Raw genomic sequence first — 14,950 nt, 5'->3', positions numbered from 1 at the left:
ATCGAAACGACAGATTCCGCCCCCTTGGTACGGCAAGCCAAGAGGGACGAAAAGTCTCGCACACACCTTCAGCAAAGCCGACGCTGAGGTTATTCCCATAGCTGCATTGCTTTCATTGTATGACAACAAACGTCAAGTCATAACAAAGTTAAAACTTATTTTATAAACAATGTACCACATAATATATTGCTGGCGAATATGTCATTGTCTTAACCAAAAATCATACCATTTTCTATGTACTCTACTAGTTGTTAATTTAATATAACCAAGTTAGTGTATATTACTCTGAGAAAAAACAAAACAATTACATAAACCCTTGAAGCAATCATTTATCTCAACTCCCTTTGAACGCACAACACAGTAAGTGGTTAAGTTGTCTGCATAGTTCATCAAAGTTTCATCAAAAATATGCAACAACTTCTGCTGAAAAATAGCATTTTATCAGAACTGATGACGTCATTGTTAGTTAAAAAAAAAAAAAAAGAAAAAAAAAAAATCACACTTCCATGTTTATAGTTCTCAGGTCCTTTTAAGAAATTGAGATCACTGCACATTGGGGGAAATAAATAGTATAACAGGGAAAGTGAGATTTTTTTTGTCACAGACTAATGCCTGAATGCTTTGTTCATATTGTCTTTTTCAGGTCATCTTTGACTAACATTGTTTTCTTTCCCTCTGGATGCCATGAGCCACTCCACTTAGTTTTGGTCCAATCATATTGAGAGAAGCAGCGAGAAAGACACACGGTGAGGTGGACACAGTCGCTGAGTGTCATGGCATGACCGCCCGTCCTGTTTCAGCACACACAGGATTGTTTGGTTGTTTTTATTCCTCTCAACGACAAAAAAAAAGGGGGCTTCAGTTATTTTTTTTCCTCTTGGCCTTTTGCATGTTCAGGTCGACTTGGTCCCTTTTCTCCTCCTCCAGATCTTCCTGCACAGCCATTCTCAGGCTGAAGAAGCGAAGCACAAAGATACAGAAAGACACCATGAAATAAAGGCGGTACATATCACAGCTCTCTGTACAAAAGAAGTTCACTTATAGTCACGGACGGTGAGGAGTATTTTCGTCTCACCTCCTGGCCTCCTCTTTCTGCATATCTCTCCAGCTGCTCTCCATGAATTTAAGTGCGTAGTCGCTCTCGTCCGTGTACCTGAGGAGTAGAAGCAGATACAGTCCTTTTATGTAGAATTAACAATACAGTAAGCAATGACTTGTAACCAGAATAGATGAGGACAACACTTACTTGTCCTTATCATAGCCAAAGATTTCCTTAATGTGCCTGGAAATGTCGTCCTGCGGTTCATCTATATCATCGATAAAATCCTCCATTTCTGAGTCACACTCGTCTTCCTCTTCCTCGTATTTCCTCTTGTATGCAGAGGTGATAGGTGGCAACATTGGACCTGGATAAAAAAGAAAAATTGAATTTGGGTATTGGCTTTTTTTTAATTTATTTTTTAAACATACTGTACGAAGCGGACATTTGGTCTTGCTCGTGGAGGTACGTGATTTGAGATTTATTGAGTTTATAAAAGTCAGTTTCATGGTAAACGGTAAATGACATTGAAATTGTGTTGGAACGATTGATGCTCTCTGACGCAGCAGCAACGACAAAGGCTGCCGAGTGCTGCTGACACACTTCATTCAGTTCAGCAAACAAACCCTTTGTCCCGTAATACCGAGTGTGTTGTTTCAGGCCGTTTGCAACATGTCAGAGGCTCTCCGTTATACTACATCATATCAAAACATGCACCGTTTTAAGACACTCATTGTCGTGTGTCGCTAATGAGGCAATGTATATAAAATGTATTGCTTTATTGTGTACACTATACTATGAAATTGGTTTTGTGTACAGTGTTGGAGCTGGAAATACCTATGGGAATACTTAATTACAGAAAATGAATACATCTTTCATACCTTATTTAATTTCACATAAAACAGTTAACTTTCAGAACTCTTTGTTCTGCTGCTGAAAGTTGCTGTGCCCATCATGCTGGAGCAAGACACTAAACTTTAAGGCGTTCTTTATTAGAGCATGGAGCCAATAGGAGAGCAGAGAAGGGCTTACTGTGATCAGAAGGCCTCTTTCCTAGCAGTGGCCGACAGTTTTTACATTATCTAACCCATTTGGTAAAAGCACATTTGCTGAAGTCACTCTTTGTCTCTATTTTACTTGCATTCATTCATTAAGCTTAATGTTATTTTAGTCTCAGCAACATTACCGTTAAAGTCTGTTTTATACTTACTTAGTTGCTTGCTTTTTCTGTAATTACTATAACACACACACACACACACACACACACGCACACACACAGTATACCAGTGCATTACCAAGTTACCAATTAACAAGTCCAGTTGGTTGGTAATATCTCGTTATCGACTCTCCGATTCTAACCTGGTGGTCTGTTCATCATAGGTCTCTGTGGCATCCCGGGTCTCTGTGGCATGCCTGGCCGAGGAGGGACTCCCGGTCTGGGCCCACCAAAATTCTTGGATGAAATGGTCTCAGACACCACGGTGCACGTGGCTCTTCCAGGTCCTGAGCCGATGCTGCCAGTCGGTCGCCCAGGTACTGGTCCTCCACTTCCAGGCCGACCAGGTCCTCCACTTCCAGGCCGACCAGGTCCTCCACTTCCAGGCCGACCAGGTCCCATCCCCGGAGGTCGGGATCCACCACCTCGAGGGTGACCCTGTAGGCCACTCCCACCAGGCCTCGCCTGTGGGACCCCGCCAGCTCTTGCCTGGAGTGTGCCTTCAGGCCTCGACTGAGGTTGGCTCCCTGCCTTAGGAGGGCCGCCCAATGAAGGCCTCATCACCGAAGTACCGCTGGATTTGACAGCAGAGTTAATTCCAGGCCTTAGTGGTTCTCCCTTTCCAGACTTGTGGCCCCCGACTATAGGTCCCTGCTTCGATGAGCCACCCTGACTGGGCCTGGTCTGTTGGGAGCTCCCATGTTGAGATCTTTGGCCTGTTACAGCTGAACCAGGAGTCCTGGTCCTAGGAATACCTGAGGCTCTTGATGAGCTTTCTTTTTTAAGGATAAGGTCACTTGAAGTGCTGGATTTGTGACTCGATGAGGGCTTGAGCCCCCCTTGTTTGGCTGAAACCTGAGAAGATGTGGCTTTCGAAGTACCTTTACCGTTCACGGCACCGGACGAACTAGAAAAGTTTGTCTTCGATCTGTCTCGATCGCTGTGAGACATCTTGGGTCTCTCTCTTTCTCTGTCACCAACAGAGGGCTTGGAAGAAGTCTGGCCTTTATCGCTCGTCTGTGTCGGATGCAACTTCTTTCCTGACCCACTGGGAGGACGTTGCTTTTCTAGGGAGGCCTTTTGTGGTTTGCAGCTCTTCTGATCCTTCTCAAAAGTGTTTTTTCTCACTGAACTCGAGCTGGAGTGAGATTTGCCATCTCTGTCCCTGTCTGTCTTCGAGTCTTTGTTCGGTCTCTTAGCCCTGCGCTCCAGCTCCCTTATCTCGTCAGCTGTCCGGAGCCTGTCTTCATTCGGTCTCTTAGCCCTGCGCTCCAGCTCCAGCTCCCTTATCTCGTCAGCTGTCCGGAGCCTGTCTTCATTTTTCGCGGCCTTGGCTTTCACCTCAACCGGCTCAAACTGCTTCTTCTCTGCCAATTTGAGTAACTCTGCAAAGTTCATGGGAGGCGGAGCGGGCTTGGGTGGCCCACTGGATTTTTTAGAGGAGGGCTTGCTGCTGCTGCTACCACCATTATTTCCACTAAAACCTGTGGTTTTCCCAGGTCTCCGGAGTTCTGTCTCCGGCTCCGATCCTGAATCCGACTGTTCATACTCATAATTATCCTCATCATCTGGGTCAATCGAGTTATTCCTAAAGCTCTCCTCATTCATCGACCTTTCTTGCTGCATCTCTAGCTTTGATCTTCTCTTCTTAGGAAGCTCGACCACCGGGATGCCGTTGTAGCCTCGGAAATTGTCCTTAGTCCTGGAAGCCATGGCTCGTGCTTTACGGTCCGACTTCAACTCAACCCTCTTTGCTTGTAGTTCCTCCTTCTTTTTCTTCATTTGGCCTTCTGAAAAAAGAAGATACATAAAACAATCAATGAAGAAAGCACTCTGCACCGTATGTATACAGCTCTTTGGTTATCCATCTGAACTTTACCTTTCTTTTTGCTGTCACAGGTTTGTTTCTTCAGAAGCGCCTGCACAGCTGAAGGATTTACACCTTTTAACCTCGGAAACTTTTTGGGTGGTGCAGCTTGTAAACTGTATCTCTTCTGCTCGGAGAGACACAATACGAGAACAGTTACAGCATAGGGAACATGAAGCACGGTGTCTTCTAACGTCTTAGTTATTCATCAGATATGTTGGCCTAAAGATCACTATACAAGCACACGGGTTTTTGTAAATGCCACGCATGTACGATGAGACACGAGGGTGAAAGTTAGCAGCTAGCTACTTTATCAGATCCCCTCTGACAGATGAGCTGGCACTTGTGTGCTCACAGGATTGGCCACAAAGCCCCATTTTACCGAGTGAATTGAGTGCAAGTGACATTGTATTTGACTCACCTGTACATTGCTGGTGCTCGGATTTTGCGAGGCGATGTCCAATATATTATCAAAGTCCATCATTTTGGCAGCAGGTGATACTGCTGCTGTTTGAGATAAATCAGGGCAGACTCAACCAGGGGGTGCTAATGCTATCGTTAGCGTTTAGCTTACAAACCAGGTAGATTGGCACGGGATTTAGCGTAACCAAGCGGCACTCAGATGGCTAGAAGGAAAACACTTCATCAAAAACAGTCCATAGGATGTAAATGAGTGTATCAGATAGTTAACGCTACTTTACTTCACCGGCTTACGTTAGCACATGCTAGCGAACTTAGCATAAGCTAACCTTACGTTTACTGACGTTAGCCAACCAAGAAGCCCGAAAGACGAACTTTTGTACTGATGTCACACGCCAAAGTAAGGCCGGAACCATCAACATACCCATACGGTTAGAGTCTACTGAGAGAATACAACTAAAACGTTAAGATCACTGTTAGTAGAGACTACGGCGAGAGAGGCAGACGAATTCAAGTGCCCAAAGAGTACGTTAAGGAAGTGAGATGACTCACTTGGGCGCGTATCCGTCTTCGCGAGATTACAAAGAGTCAGTAAATGCATCATAGTTTTCGGTCTTGGATCGATAATATATCGATACGCAGAACAATACAAACTGTGTAATACACTATGCTATTAGACAAACACATTTTGTTTAACAAGTGTAGTCTATTTCATGTTAATAAGTTTGATAAGTTACGGGTTGTTGATATTAAAGTGTCGAGACGAGGATTTTGTCATTAACGAGAATACTGTATGAATGAACTAGCTTCATTGGAGTTTTAATAATTACATTTTACATGATGTAGGCAGGTGCGAGATGAAATGGTGTCACTCCATTTGCATTGACATTTTTACGATGTATTTGACACATATAACAAACAAAAAGAGCACTGAAGAAATATAAATGTCATTTAAAATTCAACTTTATTTCATGAGCCTATATCAAATAAAAAATAGTATACACACAACACTAGAATACCAACACCGATGTATAGGCATTCCAGTTCACAAGTACCATATCAATGTTAGGCTTATATTTAACAAATCACAGGTAAAAATGTATTTCACGGTAGTTCCACTTTGATCAGCTACGTAAAGCAATGTATTCCATCCAAGTTGTATGTGACGGCTGTATGGTTTCTTTACGCAATGTCCGTCCTAAAATAATGTTGACACTTGTCGACCACATGATGTCGCTACCATTGTCGATATTCTTCATCAAGTCAACACAACGCAACCTGTTATAGCCTCATCATATTACATAATCATAGCTCCCACGCGATAGAGTACTGAAGCTGGTCGATACTAATTTTAAATAATTGATGTCCTGTTTGGGTATAAATATTGATATCATGTTTTACACACTGTACTTAAACCTGTCTATATATTAAGTGGAATAAAAGTGAAAATATGTACCACTTAAATGTAATGTAGTCTTAGTATTTAACTAGGCTACAATATTTGAGTGATAGTTACTTTTCACCAACTATTCAATTTTAGGCAATGTCTAGGTATGGGACCATACCTCCAGTTTGAAGTTGATGTTTTTGTATGTCTGTCAGTATGTAAAAAGTGTATAGCTACTGGCTCATTCGTTTAATATATAGCAACAACTTAGAACATTAATAAGAGAGAGAGAGAGAGAGAGAGAGAGAGAGAGAGAGAGAGAGAAATAAATACATACATTTGTCATTATAATGACACAAACTTGGGATACACATATTCATTCGATTCAATGTAAACTCATTTTTAATAACACTAATATTTAAGAGCAATGTTGTCACATGATGTGCATATGGGATGTTAGGGGGAAACGTTTGCTAACTTCTGATCTAAGACAAGCAAAGCGGAGAGCTCAAACTGAAGGGAAATCAGACAGAAGATTCCTTTATATTAATGCAATTTATGCAATCATCAATCAATGTATTTTATTACACCAATATTTCGATCTCATCGAGATGTTTTCCAGATATATTGTCTGAATTCATAACGCCTAATCTGACCCATTAACAAAGGATTGTCACAATCAATAATAAACTCGAAGCAAATCTTTCCATAGGCTCTGCAAAATGTAAATAAAGGCCATCTGCTCTGATATGTAAACAGGAGTCTGCTCCTCCAATCAGGGCGTCCCTCACGTCTAGACCCGCCCCTTCACTGCCACTCTTTGCTCCTATTGGTCAAACAGAGAAAGCCCCGGCCTTGTCTCTCACTTCCTACTGGACGTCGGACCGCCCATCGGAGCGAAGACAAAAACAATCGGCATCCCTCCGACAGTACAACACAAACAGGAGGACCCAAGCCGAATATTGATATTGACGGTAAAATACCTTTCTCACCGACACGGACACCACCAAGGGAGAAATGGTTTCCCCGGTAACAGTGGTGAGTATCTCCTTCTAGCCCGCGTTGGTATTTTACACACTAAACAGGAATAAGTGGAGCTAGTTTAGCTAACGTTGCAGGAAAACACTCCGAAAATACAACAGTCCATATTTATGTGTCTATCACGTTCTTTATCGACTGACTATCGAGTTAGTAGTAAATTGTTTAATGTTTTATTTGCGTTATTGTGACTTCGAAGGCTGGTGCGTGCTCATTAGTTTATCATTTAATTAGCAATTTATATCTGTGTGCTAAATTGAAAATGTTCAGGCAGTATCCTTGGACACCCATCATATTGTCAAAAGCACCTTGCCTCGTTATTTGGGTTGTATGTGTCACTGGAAGCAGGAACTTTTATGTTCAGTGTCGTCGTTTCCTTGACATTTTGACACGTTTTTTTAGCAGCGACTGTTCACATTGTCCCGTCTCGACATTCCACAAACAGGAGGCTGTTTCCACCAATTTCCAAAGGCAGCCCCTGACAAAAAAAACCGAAAACCTGTCATGTGACGAACTTTTTTGTCAGTTTTTTCTCCCCCTTCAGGAACGAATGCGCCGAGCGGTGCACCGCTGCTGCTGCCCTTCTTTTCATCTCCTTTGCTGTAGCTCTGCTTTACATAGACTCTCTTGTTTGCCATGTCCATTAGCTACATCATTGACTAAAGTGCCATTGCAGGAAATTGGCCATCCTGACACAAAAAAAAGAAGAAATGACAGTGACAGCACATGAATAATTGAACTGGCCCAAGCATCCTCTTACTTTGACAGAGCTACTATGACATTTTACACCTTTTTGCAGGGGCCAACTTGGCCTGCAGTAAACCCTGATGTGTAGCCTGTGTGATACTAGCAGAGGTGCCTGTGTGGAGGAATGCTTGCCATATAAACTGGTTGCTGTAGTTTATGATGATGCCGTGCAGGCCCCTGGGTTGCACAGCTTTGCTTTAAAACCTTTGCCCCACTATTGCAGTGAGAGGGCAGGTACAGGCATGTACCGAGAGCAAATACTGTCGGACACATTTGTCTCTCTCCAAATTTGGAAAGAAAAAAGTGAGGAAGCAAATGTAACCGACTTTGTGACCGTCATGAAACAGCACAAACAAAAGCCAGTTAATCGTCATCATGTTCCATTTAATGTGCCTTATTTTTGTCAGTGGTCTCCGAGTGGTGTACGATCTGTAGTTTTGATTCACATTTAAAAAGGTACATTGTAATAATTGAGAAGTAGATAAATACAAATAGCAGTGGGTTTAAGGTATGTAAGTTCACCGCTCTATTCCTGCTCAGAGGTAAAATACTGCTGCTATAACTTTATTATATCGACCTGTTGTTTAGGCTCTCTTTTTTATTTCTCACTCTAAACTAGGTTTCAATAAAGACTGTCACACTCCATGCCGTCTGGTGAACTGACTGTTGTGCTCATAAGGGAGTTTATCAACTTTTGTCTTTTACAGATGGTCAGCACATGCTGTCCTTAACTAATGACTTTGCACTCGTCGAGGCATTCGATGATTGTACCTAGTCCCCAAATATTTTAACAGCGCTAAATTATGAGATCAATCATCCTTTTGTGCTGCAGCTGACTTTAAGTTATCCTTGCAGTTGAAGCAGCTGTAAGAGGGATCCTCAGGGCAGCGTTGTGTGATGCTACTTGTAAATAACATTGTCATATGACTCGCATGCCAGCTGTGTCTGCCAGGATCATACTTATGTTACAGTTCCCCTCTGCCAGATTGTGGACACAAGACATTACAGGTCTCTTTTTTAAATGTTTCCAACACTCGGCTAGCGTATGACCCAGAAACATTGAATAGATGTTCAATGCTTCAGTGCAGTGTTTTTGTTGCATCGTGGTTGATACAGAAGTATTAGTGGCTGACAGCTGCTTGTTACTTGAGCTCGGGCTCAAATGTTCTGATAATTTGCTAGCTTGAAAAGTGCATTGATTCGTAGTTTAGCACAGCGAAAGAAGCAGTGCATGTCTAGTAGCTAAAAAAACCATATGTCTTGTTAGTGATCATGCAAATGCAGTCAATCAGTAACTATGCTATTGTTTAACAGAGGACAGAGGCAGCTGTTTGCAGCCAGTGAGCTGTGCTGCAGCACTTTCTGCAAACAGCCTTCATTTAGAACGTGATCATAAGATGATAACACAATGAGGAGGATTTTTCGTTTTTTTGCCTCCCAAATGAGCCAGCATGTTCTGTTCTTTCATGCTGGCGACTGTCACGCGTCTCATAGCCGTCGCTAATGTCCCATTCAGTGTCCCTGCAGACAAACGGACGCCTCAATCAGTGTGAGTGTAAGTACAGCTGAGACGATACCGGTCCGCGAAGACCCGGGACTCTCTTTCAGGTACGAGACGCTGAGCGGGGGAACTGAAACCCTTACATCCACTGCAGTGTATGAATTCCACTTGGCAATTATGCCTTATTGTAACAATTTGATGCAATGTGAACAATTGCATCAAATATTCTAGCAGTAACGTGGTAGGTGGTTTGAAAAGAAACCGCCAACAGTCACCATAAGTATTCATAACTTAGATTAAAGTCTCAACACTGTTTCAGGCCAGATTAATGCTACAGTGAGACACACACATGTCTTGGAAGATGTGTGTGTGTTGTGGACTAGGTGTGTAGATACACACATTGTACATTGTGATACGTTATGTGTAGATACAGGAAGTTTACATGAACAACAATAAAAGGGAAACTGAAGTATGGCTCAAATGCAGCAGGAATAGGACCAAAGGTTGTGGGAGTCTCTGACTTCCTCCCACCTTCCTCCATGGAATCATTTCTCACCCTCCTAATGCCTTACTGTACTCTACTGTGTGTGGGTGTGTGTGTGTTTCCCCCACAAATAACAACCGGTTGTGATCGTGGATCATTGAACCTAAATCTCATTGTGCTGTTTCCTGCAGATCTCAGGTGAAGTATTCCTTCACTGCACTTTATTAAATACTAGATCTGCCCTATTTGTACAATGCTCCCGTCCCGACAGAACGACAGAAATGTTTCCATGCGTCCTGTGCTTAAGTTGTCACATTACTCCGGGCTCTTCCTCTGTTTCTGCTGCTTTGGTAGACAGCTGGAACTTTTTTTTAAAAGGACTGAAACTGTCCTAAGTTGTGTACGATCAGTGAGACAATGAAACACAAGGTGTCAGAAAGAAGCCATGGAAACATTTAATCAGTAGAATCCCATCCATTGGAAATGCCACAATTTGGGAGCTTAGTTGAAAATAAAAAAATTATTCAAGTTTTGGTTCCAAAACCACAGTGGAAGATCTGAGTGAATGCGAAAGCACACAAAACAACAGGGTGTCTGTGTTTCTGGCCAGTCCTTCGTCACTTTAGAGCTTCAAATGCTCCACAACCAGATCTACAGATACACAGAGCCAGTAGAGTTCAGCTAATACTGGAGTGATATGTCCTCACTTCTCAAGGTATTCAGTGCGTTGTGGCTTTCCAATCAAGTTGGTTGCGTGTGCACGTGTGTGTTTAATCCCTTTGGTTTCCCTGCTGTGATATTAGTCACATCAGTGACACCGGGGCGGGCTTGAGGTCAAACACTGGCGGATCCTGTACGGTCACTTGGGTCATTCTTTTATCGAGCGCTTGTGCAATCGAGGGCTTCCCCTCCCTCCCCTCCAGGAGCATAAACCATATGAACTAGAGTGACCGCTCATTCTTTTCTCACCTCTCCTCTGCCCCCCCCCCCCCAACTCACTCATCCTATCCTAAATCCAGCTGTCATCTGAGTGCTTGTAACCCCGTCTTCCTCACTGTCCCCTCTTCCCGAAAGCTTCCCGCCGCCATGCTTCTTTCCCTGCTTCTTCTCGTCTGCCCTACTTACGCCTTCTTTTGTGAACATTGTAATCAGAGCTTTTTCACATTTGGGATACTTTACCACAGAATGTTTGTGGAGACGGGTGCAAAAGGCCCACTGGAAAATAGTCATTTGGGACATCAGATAGCAGCCAAGTCTCTGCAACCCCTTTCCCTGATGCACTATGACCCCTTCTTCTTTTTATTATTATTTCTTTTCACCCTGTAGGGGCCTCATGCTTTTGGACAGAAAGAAACACGACTGGTAACACAGCTTGAAAGAAGAAATTGAGACTTGCTCGCCAGTTCTCAAGAACATGAGACACAGAGAAAAAAGGTGAAGCAGAGGAGGAGAAGAGAAACTAAAATGAGGTTGGGAGTCCGATAAAAGAGAGAAGAAGAAAAGGTTACAGGGAGTCAAAGGAGCAGCCTTTTGCGTTTCCTCTTCTACTTGCTGCTTCTGCAAGAGTTTCGCTTCAGCCACAAAACACGTGGATGTCTGACACAGTGATGTAAACTAGTCACCACACTGAACACTGTTCCGGTCCTAACCCAAACAAACTGCCAAATAAGGAGAAGCACTTGTAGTTAGCTGCTTGTGTTCCCTTGTTTATAGACGTGAGATGCTGGACCTCCAACACGCACACAGTGCTCACTGTGATATATTTCAAGCCGTCTGCCGCCCCGAGACAAATGACCTTTTGATGAATCTAGTTGTGATAACAGTGTCAACATTGTTTCCCTGAATGGAGTTCCCTTGTGTGAGTGCAACTAAACTGACTAAATTAATAATGTCAATATTTACTCTGCGTTTCAGGTCAAGAGTGAAGGCCCGAAGCTGGTGCCATTCTTCAAGACGACCTGTGTATACTTTGTCCTGTGGCTGCCCACCGCCAGCCCGTCCTGGTTCAGCGCACTCATCAAATGTCTACCCATCTTCTCCCTCTGGGCGTTTCTACTGGCTCATGGGTTCAGCTTCCTAGGTGACCACTCCAGTGCCCGCAAGATCTTGGCGGGCCTCATCTTCTCTTCTCTGGGTGACGCCTTTCTCATCTGGCAGGAGCAGGGCTACTTTGTCCACGGTGAGGAGAAAGCTTCTGTCGCTTCCATCGCCACTGCTGTTGGTAAAAGCGTAATTGTATCCGGGAAGTCACGGTGACATCGCTTCAAAAATGTTCAACGGGGAAAAAGATACGAGCGGTCAGATAATCATCACGGGTTTTTAACAACGCGCCAAAACTACAAATATAAGAGCCGAGTTGTTTATTTTCTTTGTTTTGCTTTGGACAGATAGAGAGGATGCTACTTTGTAAGATTGTCTTCAGAGTTAAATCACATCCACACGTCTAATGTGTCCTGCAGGCCTTCTGATGTTTGCTGTCACGCACGTCCTCTACTCATCCGCCTTCGGGATGAAGCCCGTCAACGTGTCCGCCGGCCTGGTGGTCACCGCCTTGTCCTCTGTGAGCTACATGCTGCTGTACCCCTACCTGTCGGGCCCCTTCACCTTCCTGGTGGGGGTCTACGTCGCTCTGATCGGCTTCATGGGCTGGAGGGCCATCGCGGGCCTGCAGCTGGCCAACGACCTGTGGACCTGGACCAAGCTGTCCGGCTGCCTGGGCTCCGTGCTCTTCATAGTCTCCGACCTCACCATCGCCATCAACAAGTTCTGCTTCCCCGTGCCATATTCGCGGGCCATCATCATGGCCACCTACTACGCCGCCCAGATGCTCATAGCGCTGTCGGCCGTGAAGTGCCAGGAGGCGGAGGTGGCCAGGAAGAGAACGTGAGGTGCCGCCGACGTCCGCAGTGAACGGCCGCGAGGCCCCGAAGTGATCATGGACACGTCTCGCTGCCAGATCCCCCTAAACCCTCAACCCTCATCTCAGTGTGGCGCTCCCACCTCGTCATTACCATGACGACTGGTTCACTACAGTCTTCACATGCCGAAACGCAAAAGGCTGCTCCTTTGACTCCCCGTCACATTTTCTTCTTCTCTCTTTTATCGGACTCCCAATCTCATTTTAGTTTCTCTTCTCCTCCTCTGCTTCACCTTTTTTCTCTGTTTCTCGGCTGTCACCCTACGACCCGACTAGTATGGCAGTCTCACACCTGTCTCCTTACCACCACGGTAGTATTATCAGCAGCCGCTCCCGACAACAGTCCTACCTGACTTCTTTCATCTCTCAAGCCTAGTAGTATGAGTAGAGAGTATTACTTTACCTTTAACTGTTTTAATTTAAGGGGAGCATGTCACTGGGGACCTTCAAGGTGTGTGTGTGTGTGTGTGTGTGTGTGTGTGTGTGTGTGTGTGTGTGTGTGTGTGTGTGTGTGTGTGTGTGTGTGTGTGTGTGTGTGTGTGTGTGTGTGTGTGTGTGTGTGTGTGTGTGTGTGTATTCTTAAGGTTTACTGGACCTTAATAGTAAACATGTTCATCGGCGGACTAGCCTCCTCTTGAATACACTCTCCACCTATTACCTATAGTATCCATCACTGGCATTATGATTCATACCACTAACCAGACACCGGAAAAGTAAAAGTATTAACCACTAACACAAATAGCAAAGAGAGAGCTTTAGTTATTTCGTGGTTCACTACACATGCACCTTGATGTGAGATATTGTGCTGTGTACTAAACAAAGTAACCGCCGCTTTGCCGGACAGTTCCTCAATCGCCCCTTTTTGGCCTGTCAGCATGCTCGTCAGCACATGTGTGTGTTCTGCTTCGTCAGTCAGAAGTGTTTCAACAAGTCTGTCTCTGTGCGGCCACTCGTCTTCCGGCCCGTGTTTTCTTTTCTTTCCTCCCAGCATTGCTGAAGCGTCCCACTCTGCAGAGCACGTTCTGCCAACTATTAATATCAGCCGTCGTGCGGACGGACATCCAAAGAGGCTCTGCTTCATGCTGTCTGCAATCGGGGTTTCATTGAAGTACAAGCAGAGAAGCTGGTTAACACGACGTCAAGCCGTCTTCCTCACCCTTACTATGTGGGCTATTGATGTCAGATACCATGTTGAGTCAGAACGGATCTGACTCTGGAGGATTTACTTTTAATACTCTGTTTCTCCGTCGTCTCTATTTTTACTTGACTTGGGCGCAGATAACCAAAGCTGAAAGCATGATAGGAAACTGAGCTCATGTCACTTGAACTTGTCAGCATCCGAGCCCTCATGTATCAAACAACCTGTTGTGTGTGTTTTTTTGTTTTGTTGGTGCAGGAGTGCATTTGGCCCTCCGGGTAGGAAGGAGGTCATTGTTCAGCGACACTAGCTGTGAATCAGGCGAGCAGGTGAAATATGACACACAGGATAAGACCCCCCCCCCCCCCCCACCACCACCACCACCACACACACACACACGCACACACACACACACACACACACAGATGGCAGGCCATCAGGCGCATCGCTTTACCTCAGCCTGTCATCAGCCCTGCTGTTCTGTGCTTTGTGCGTGCAGACAAACGGATGTGGAGACCAGTATGGTGTGCGAGTAATGAGCCGGAACCAGTGGCTGTTGTAGTAGAGCGGGCCCGTGGTTTCACTCCACCCTGAATAAGTCTTTCTTTTTGCTGTTGTTTCTTGTGATGTTTGATCTGAAGCCTTTTGCTGCTGACATTCAACACATAGAGCTGTACTGTCTGTGTATCCTCATCACGCATGTCAAGTAGGTTGACATGAATCCTCCATGTCAACGCTCATCTACAGTGATGGAAAAGGTGCACACTACACACCCAGTTGTGTTTTATGACTACGACTGACGGCCCCCCCATCAGTATGACGAGTATGTACAAGTAACGACACCTTCTCTTTGTGATATTCATCTGAATCTACTGTGTGCTGCACTTTTCTGTATCCAGAGCAAGGCCAGTCAATCTCTCTTTCAGCAGCTATCGTGTTCTAAAGGATCGTTGTGTACTGTACCCTTTTAAGTATATGCTTCCTTTTTCTCCCTTTAACGCCTTACGTTTCTGTTTGAAGAGAGACAACAGACGTTGGTTTTCATGTTGAGGGTTTAATCACAATAAAGTGAAGCATGGGAGAATCAGCATTTTTATTAAAATGACATTCGTGGCTCTTGAAGTGTTACAAACCTTTTTTTTTTTTTTCATTTGCCGCCCCAAATGTCACTGTGGAAAGAGCTGGGTGATGTTTTT

At 44.5% G+C, this 14,950-nt stretch overlaps 2 protein-coding genes across 2 annotated transcripts; one reads left to right on the top strand and one right to left on the bottom strand.

Annotated features, from left to right (window-relative positions):
* Positions 1–239: 239 nt before the first annotated feature.
* spty2d1 (SPT2 chromatin protein domain containing 1) lies at positions 240–5,018 on the bottom strand. The gene is made up of 6 exons (XM_079269844.1): positions 4,544–5,018; positions 4,135–4,249; positions 2,399–4,045; positions 1,247–1,406; positions 1,076–1,153; positions 240–952 (listed from the first exon to the last, which is right to left on the bottom strand). Exons 1-6 carry the CDS (start codon positions 4,604–4,606, stop codon positions 859–861), a joined length of 2,157 nt encoding a protein of 718 aa, XP_079125970.1. The 5' UTR covers positions 4,607–5,018; the 3' UTR covers positions 240–858.
* Positions 5,019–6,845: 1,827 nt separating this feature from the next.
* tmem86a (transmembrane protein 86A) lies at positions 6,846–14,160 on the top strand. The gene is made up of 3 exons (XM_079270257.1): positions 6,846–6,967; positions 11,614–11,878; positions 12,159–14,160. The coding sequence occupies exons 1-3, from the start codon at positions 6,947–6,949 to the stop codon at positions 12,584–12,586; spliced, it is 714 nt and encodes a 237-aa protein (XP_079126383.1). The 5' UTR covers positions 6,846–6,946; the 3' UTR covers positions 12,587–14,160.
* Positions 14,161–14,950: the final 790 nt, after the last annotated feature.

This window comes from Melanostigma gelatinosum, assembly GCF_949748355.1.
Source record: "Melanostigma gelatinosum genome assembly, chromosome: 1".
In the NCBI taxonomy this organism is placed as follows: Eukaryota; Metazoa; Chordata; class Actinopteri; order Perciformes; family Zoarcidae; genus Melanostigma; species Melanostigma gelatinosum.
This window is presented reverse-complemented; position numbering and strand designations above follow the sequence as displayed.

Coding starts and splice junctions, on each gene's coding strand:
- spty2d1 (XM_079269844.1), bottom strand. CDS start 4,606: ATGATGGACTTTGATAATATATTGGACATCGCCTCGCAAAATCCGAGC. Junction 1,407..2,398: donor TATGATGAACAGACCACCAG/GTTAGAATCGGA, acceptor TTTTTTATCCAG/GTCCAATGTTGCCACCTATC. Junction 1,154..1,246: donor TTTGGCTATGATAAGGACAA/GTAAGTGTTGTC, acceptor TCTACTCCTCAG/GTACACGGACGAGAGCGACT.
- tmem86a (XM_079270257.1), top strand. CDS start 6,947: ATGGTTTCCCCGGTAACAGTG. Junction 6,968..11,613: donor TGGTTTCCCCGGTAACAGTG/GTGAGTATCTCC, acceptor TCTGCGTTTCAG/GTCAAGAGTGAAGGCCCGAA. Junction 11,879..12,158: donor GCAGGGCTACTTTGTCCACG/GTGAGGAGAAAG, acceptor TGTGTCCTGCAG/GCCTTCTGATGTTTGCTGTC.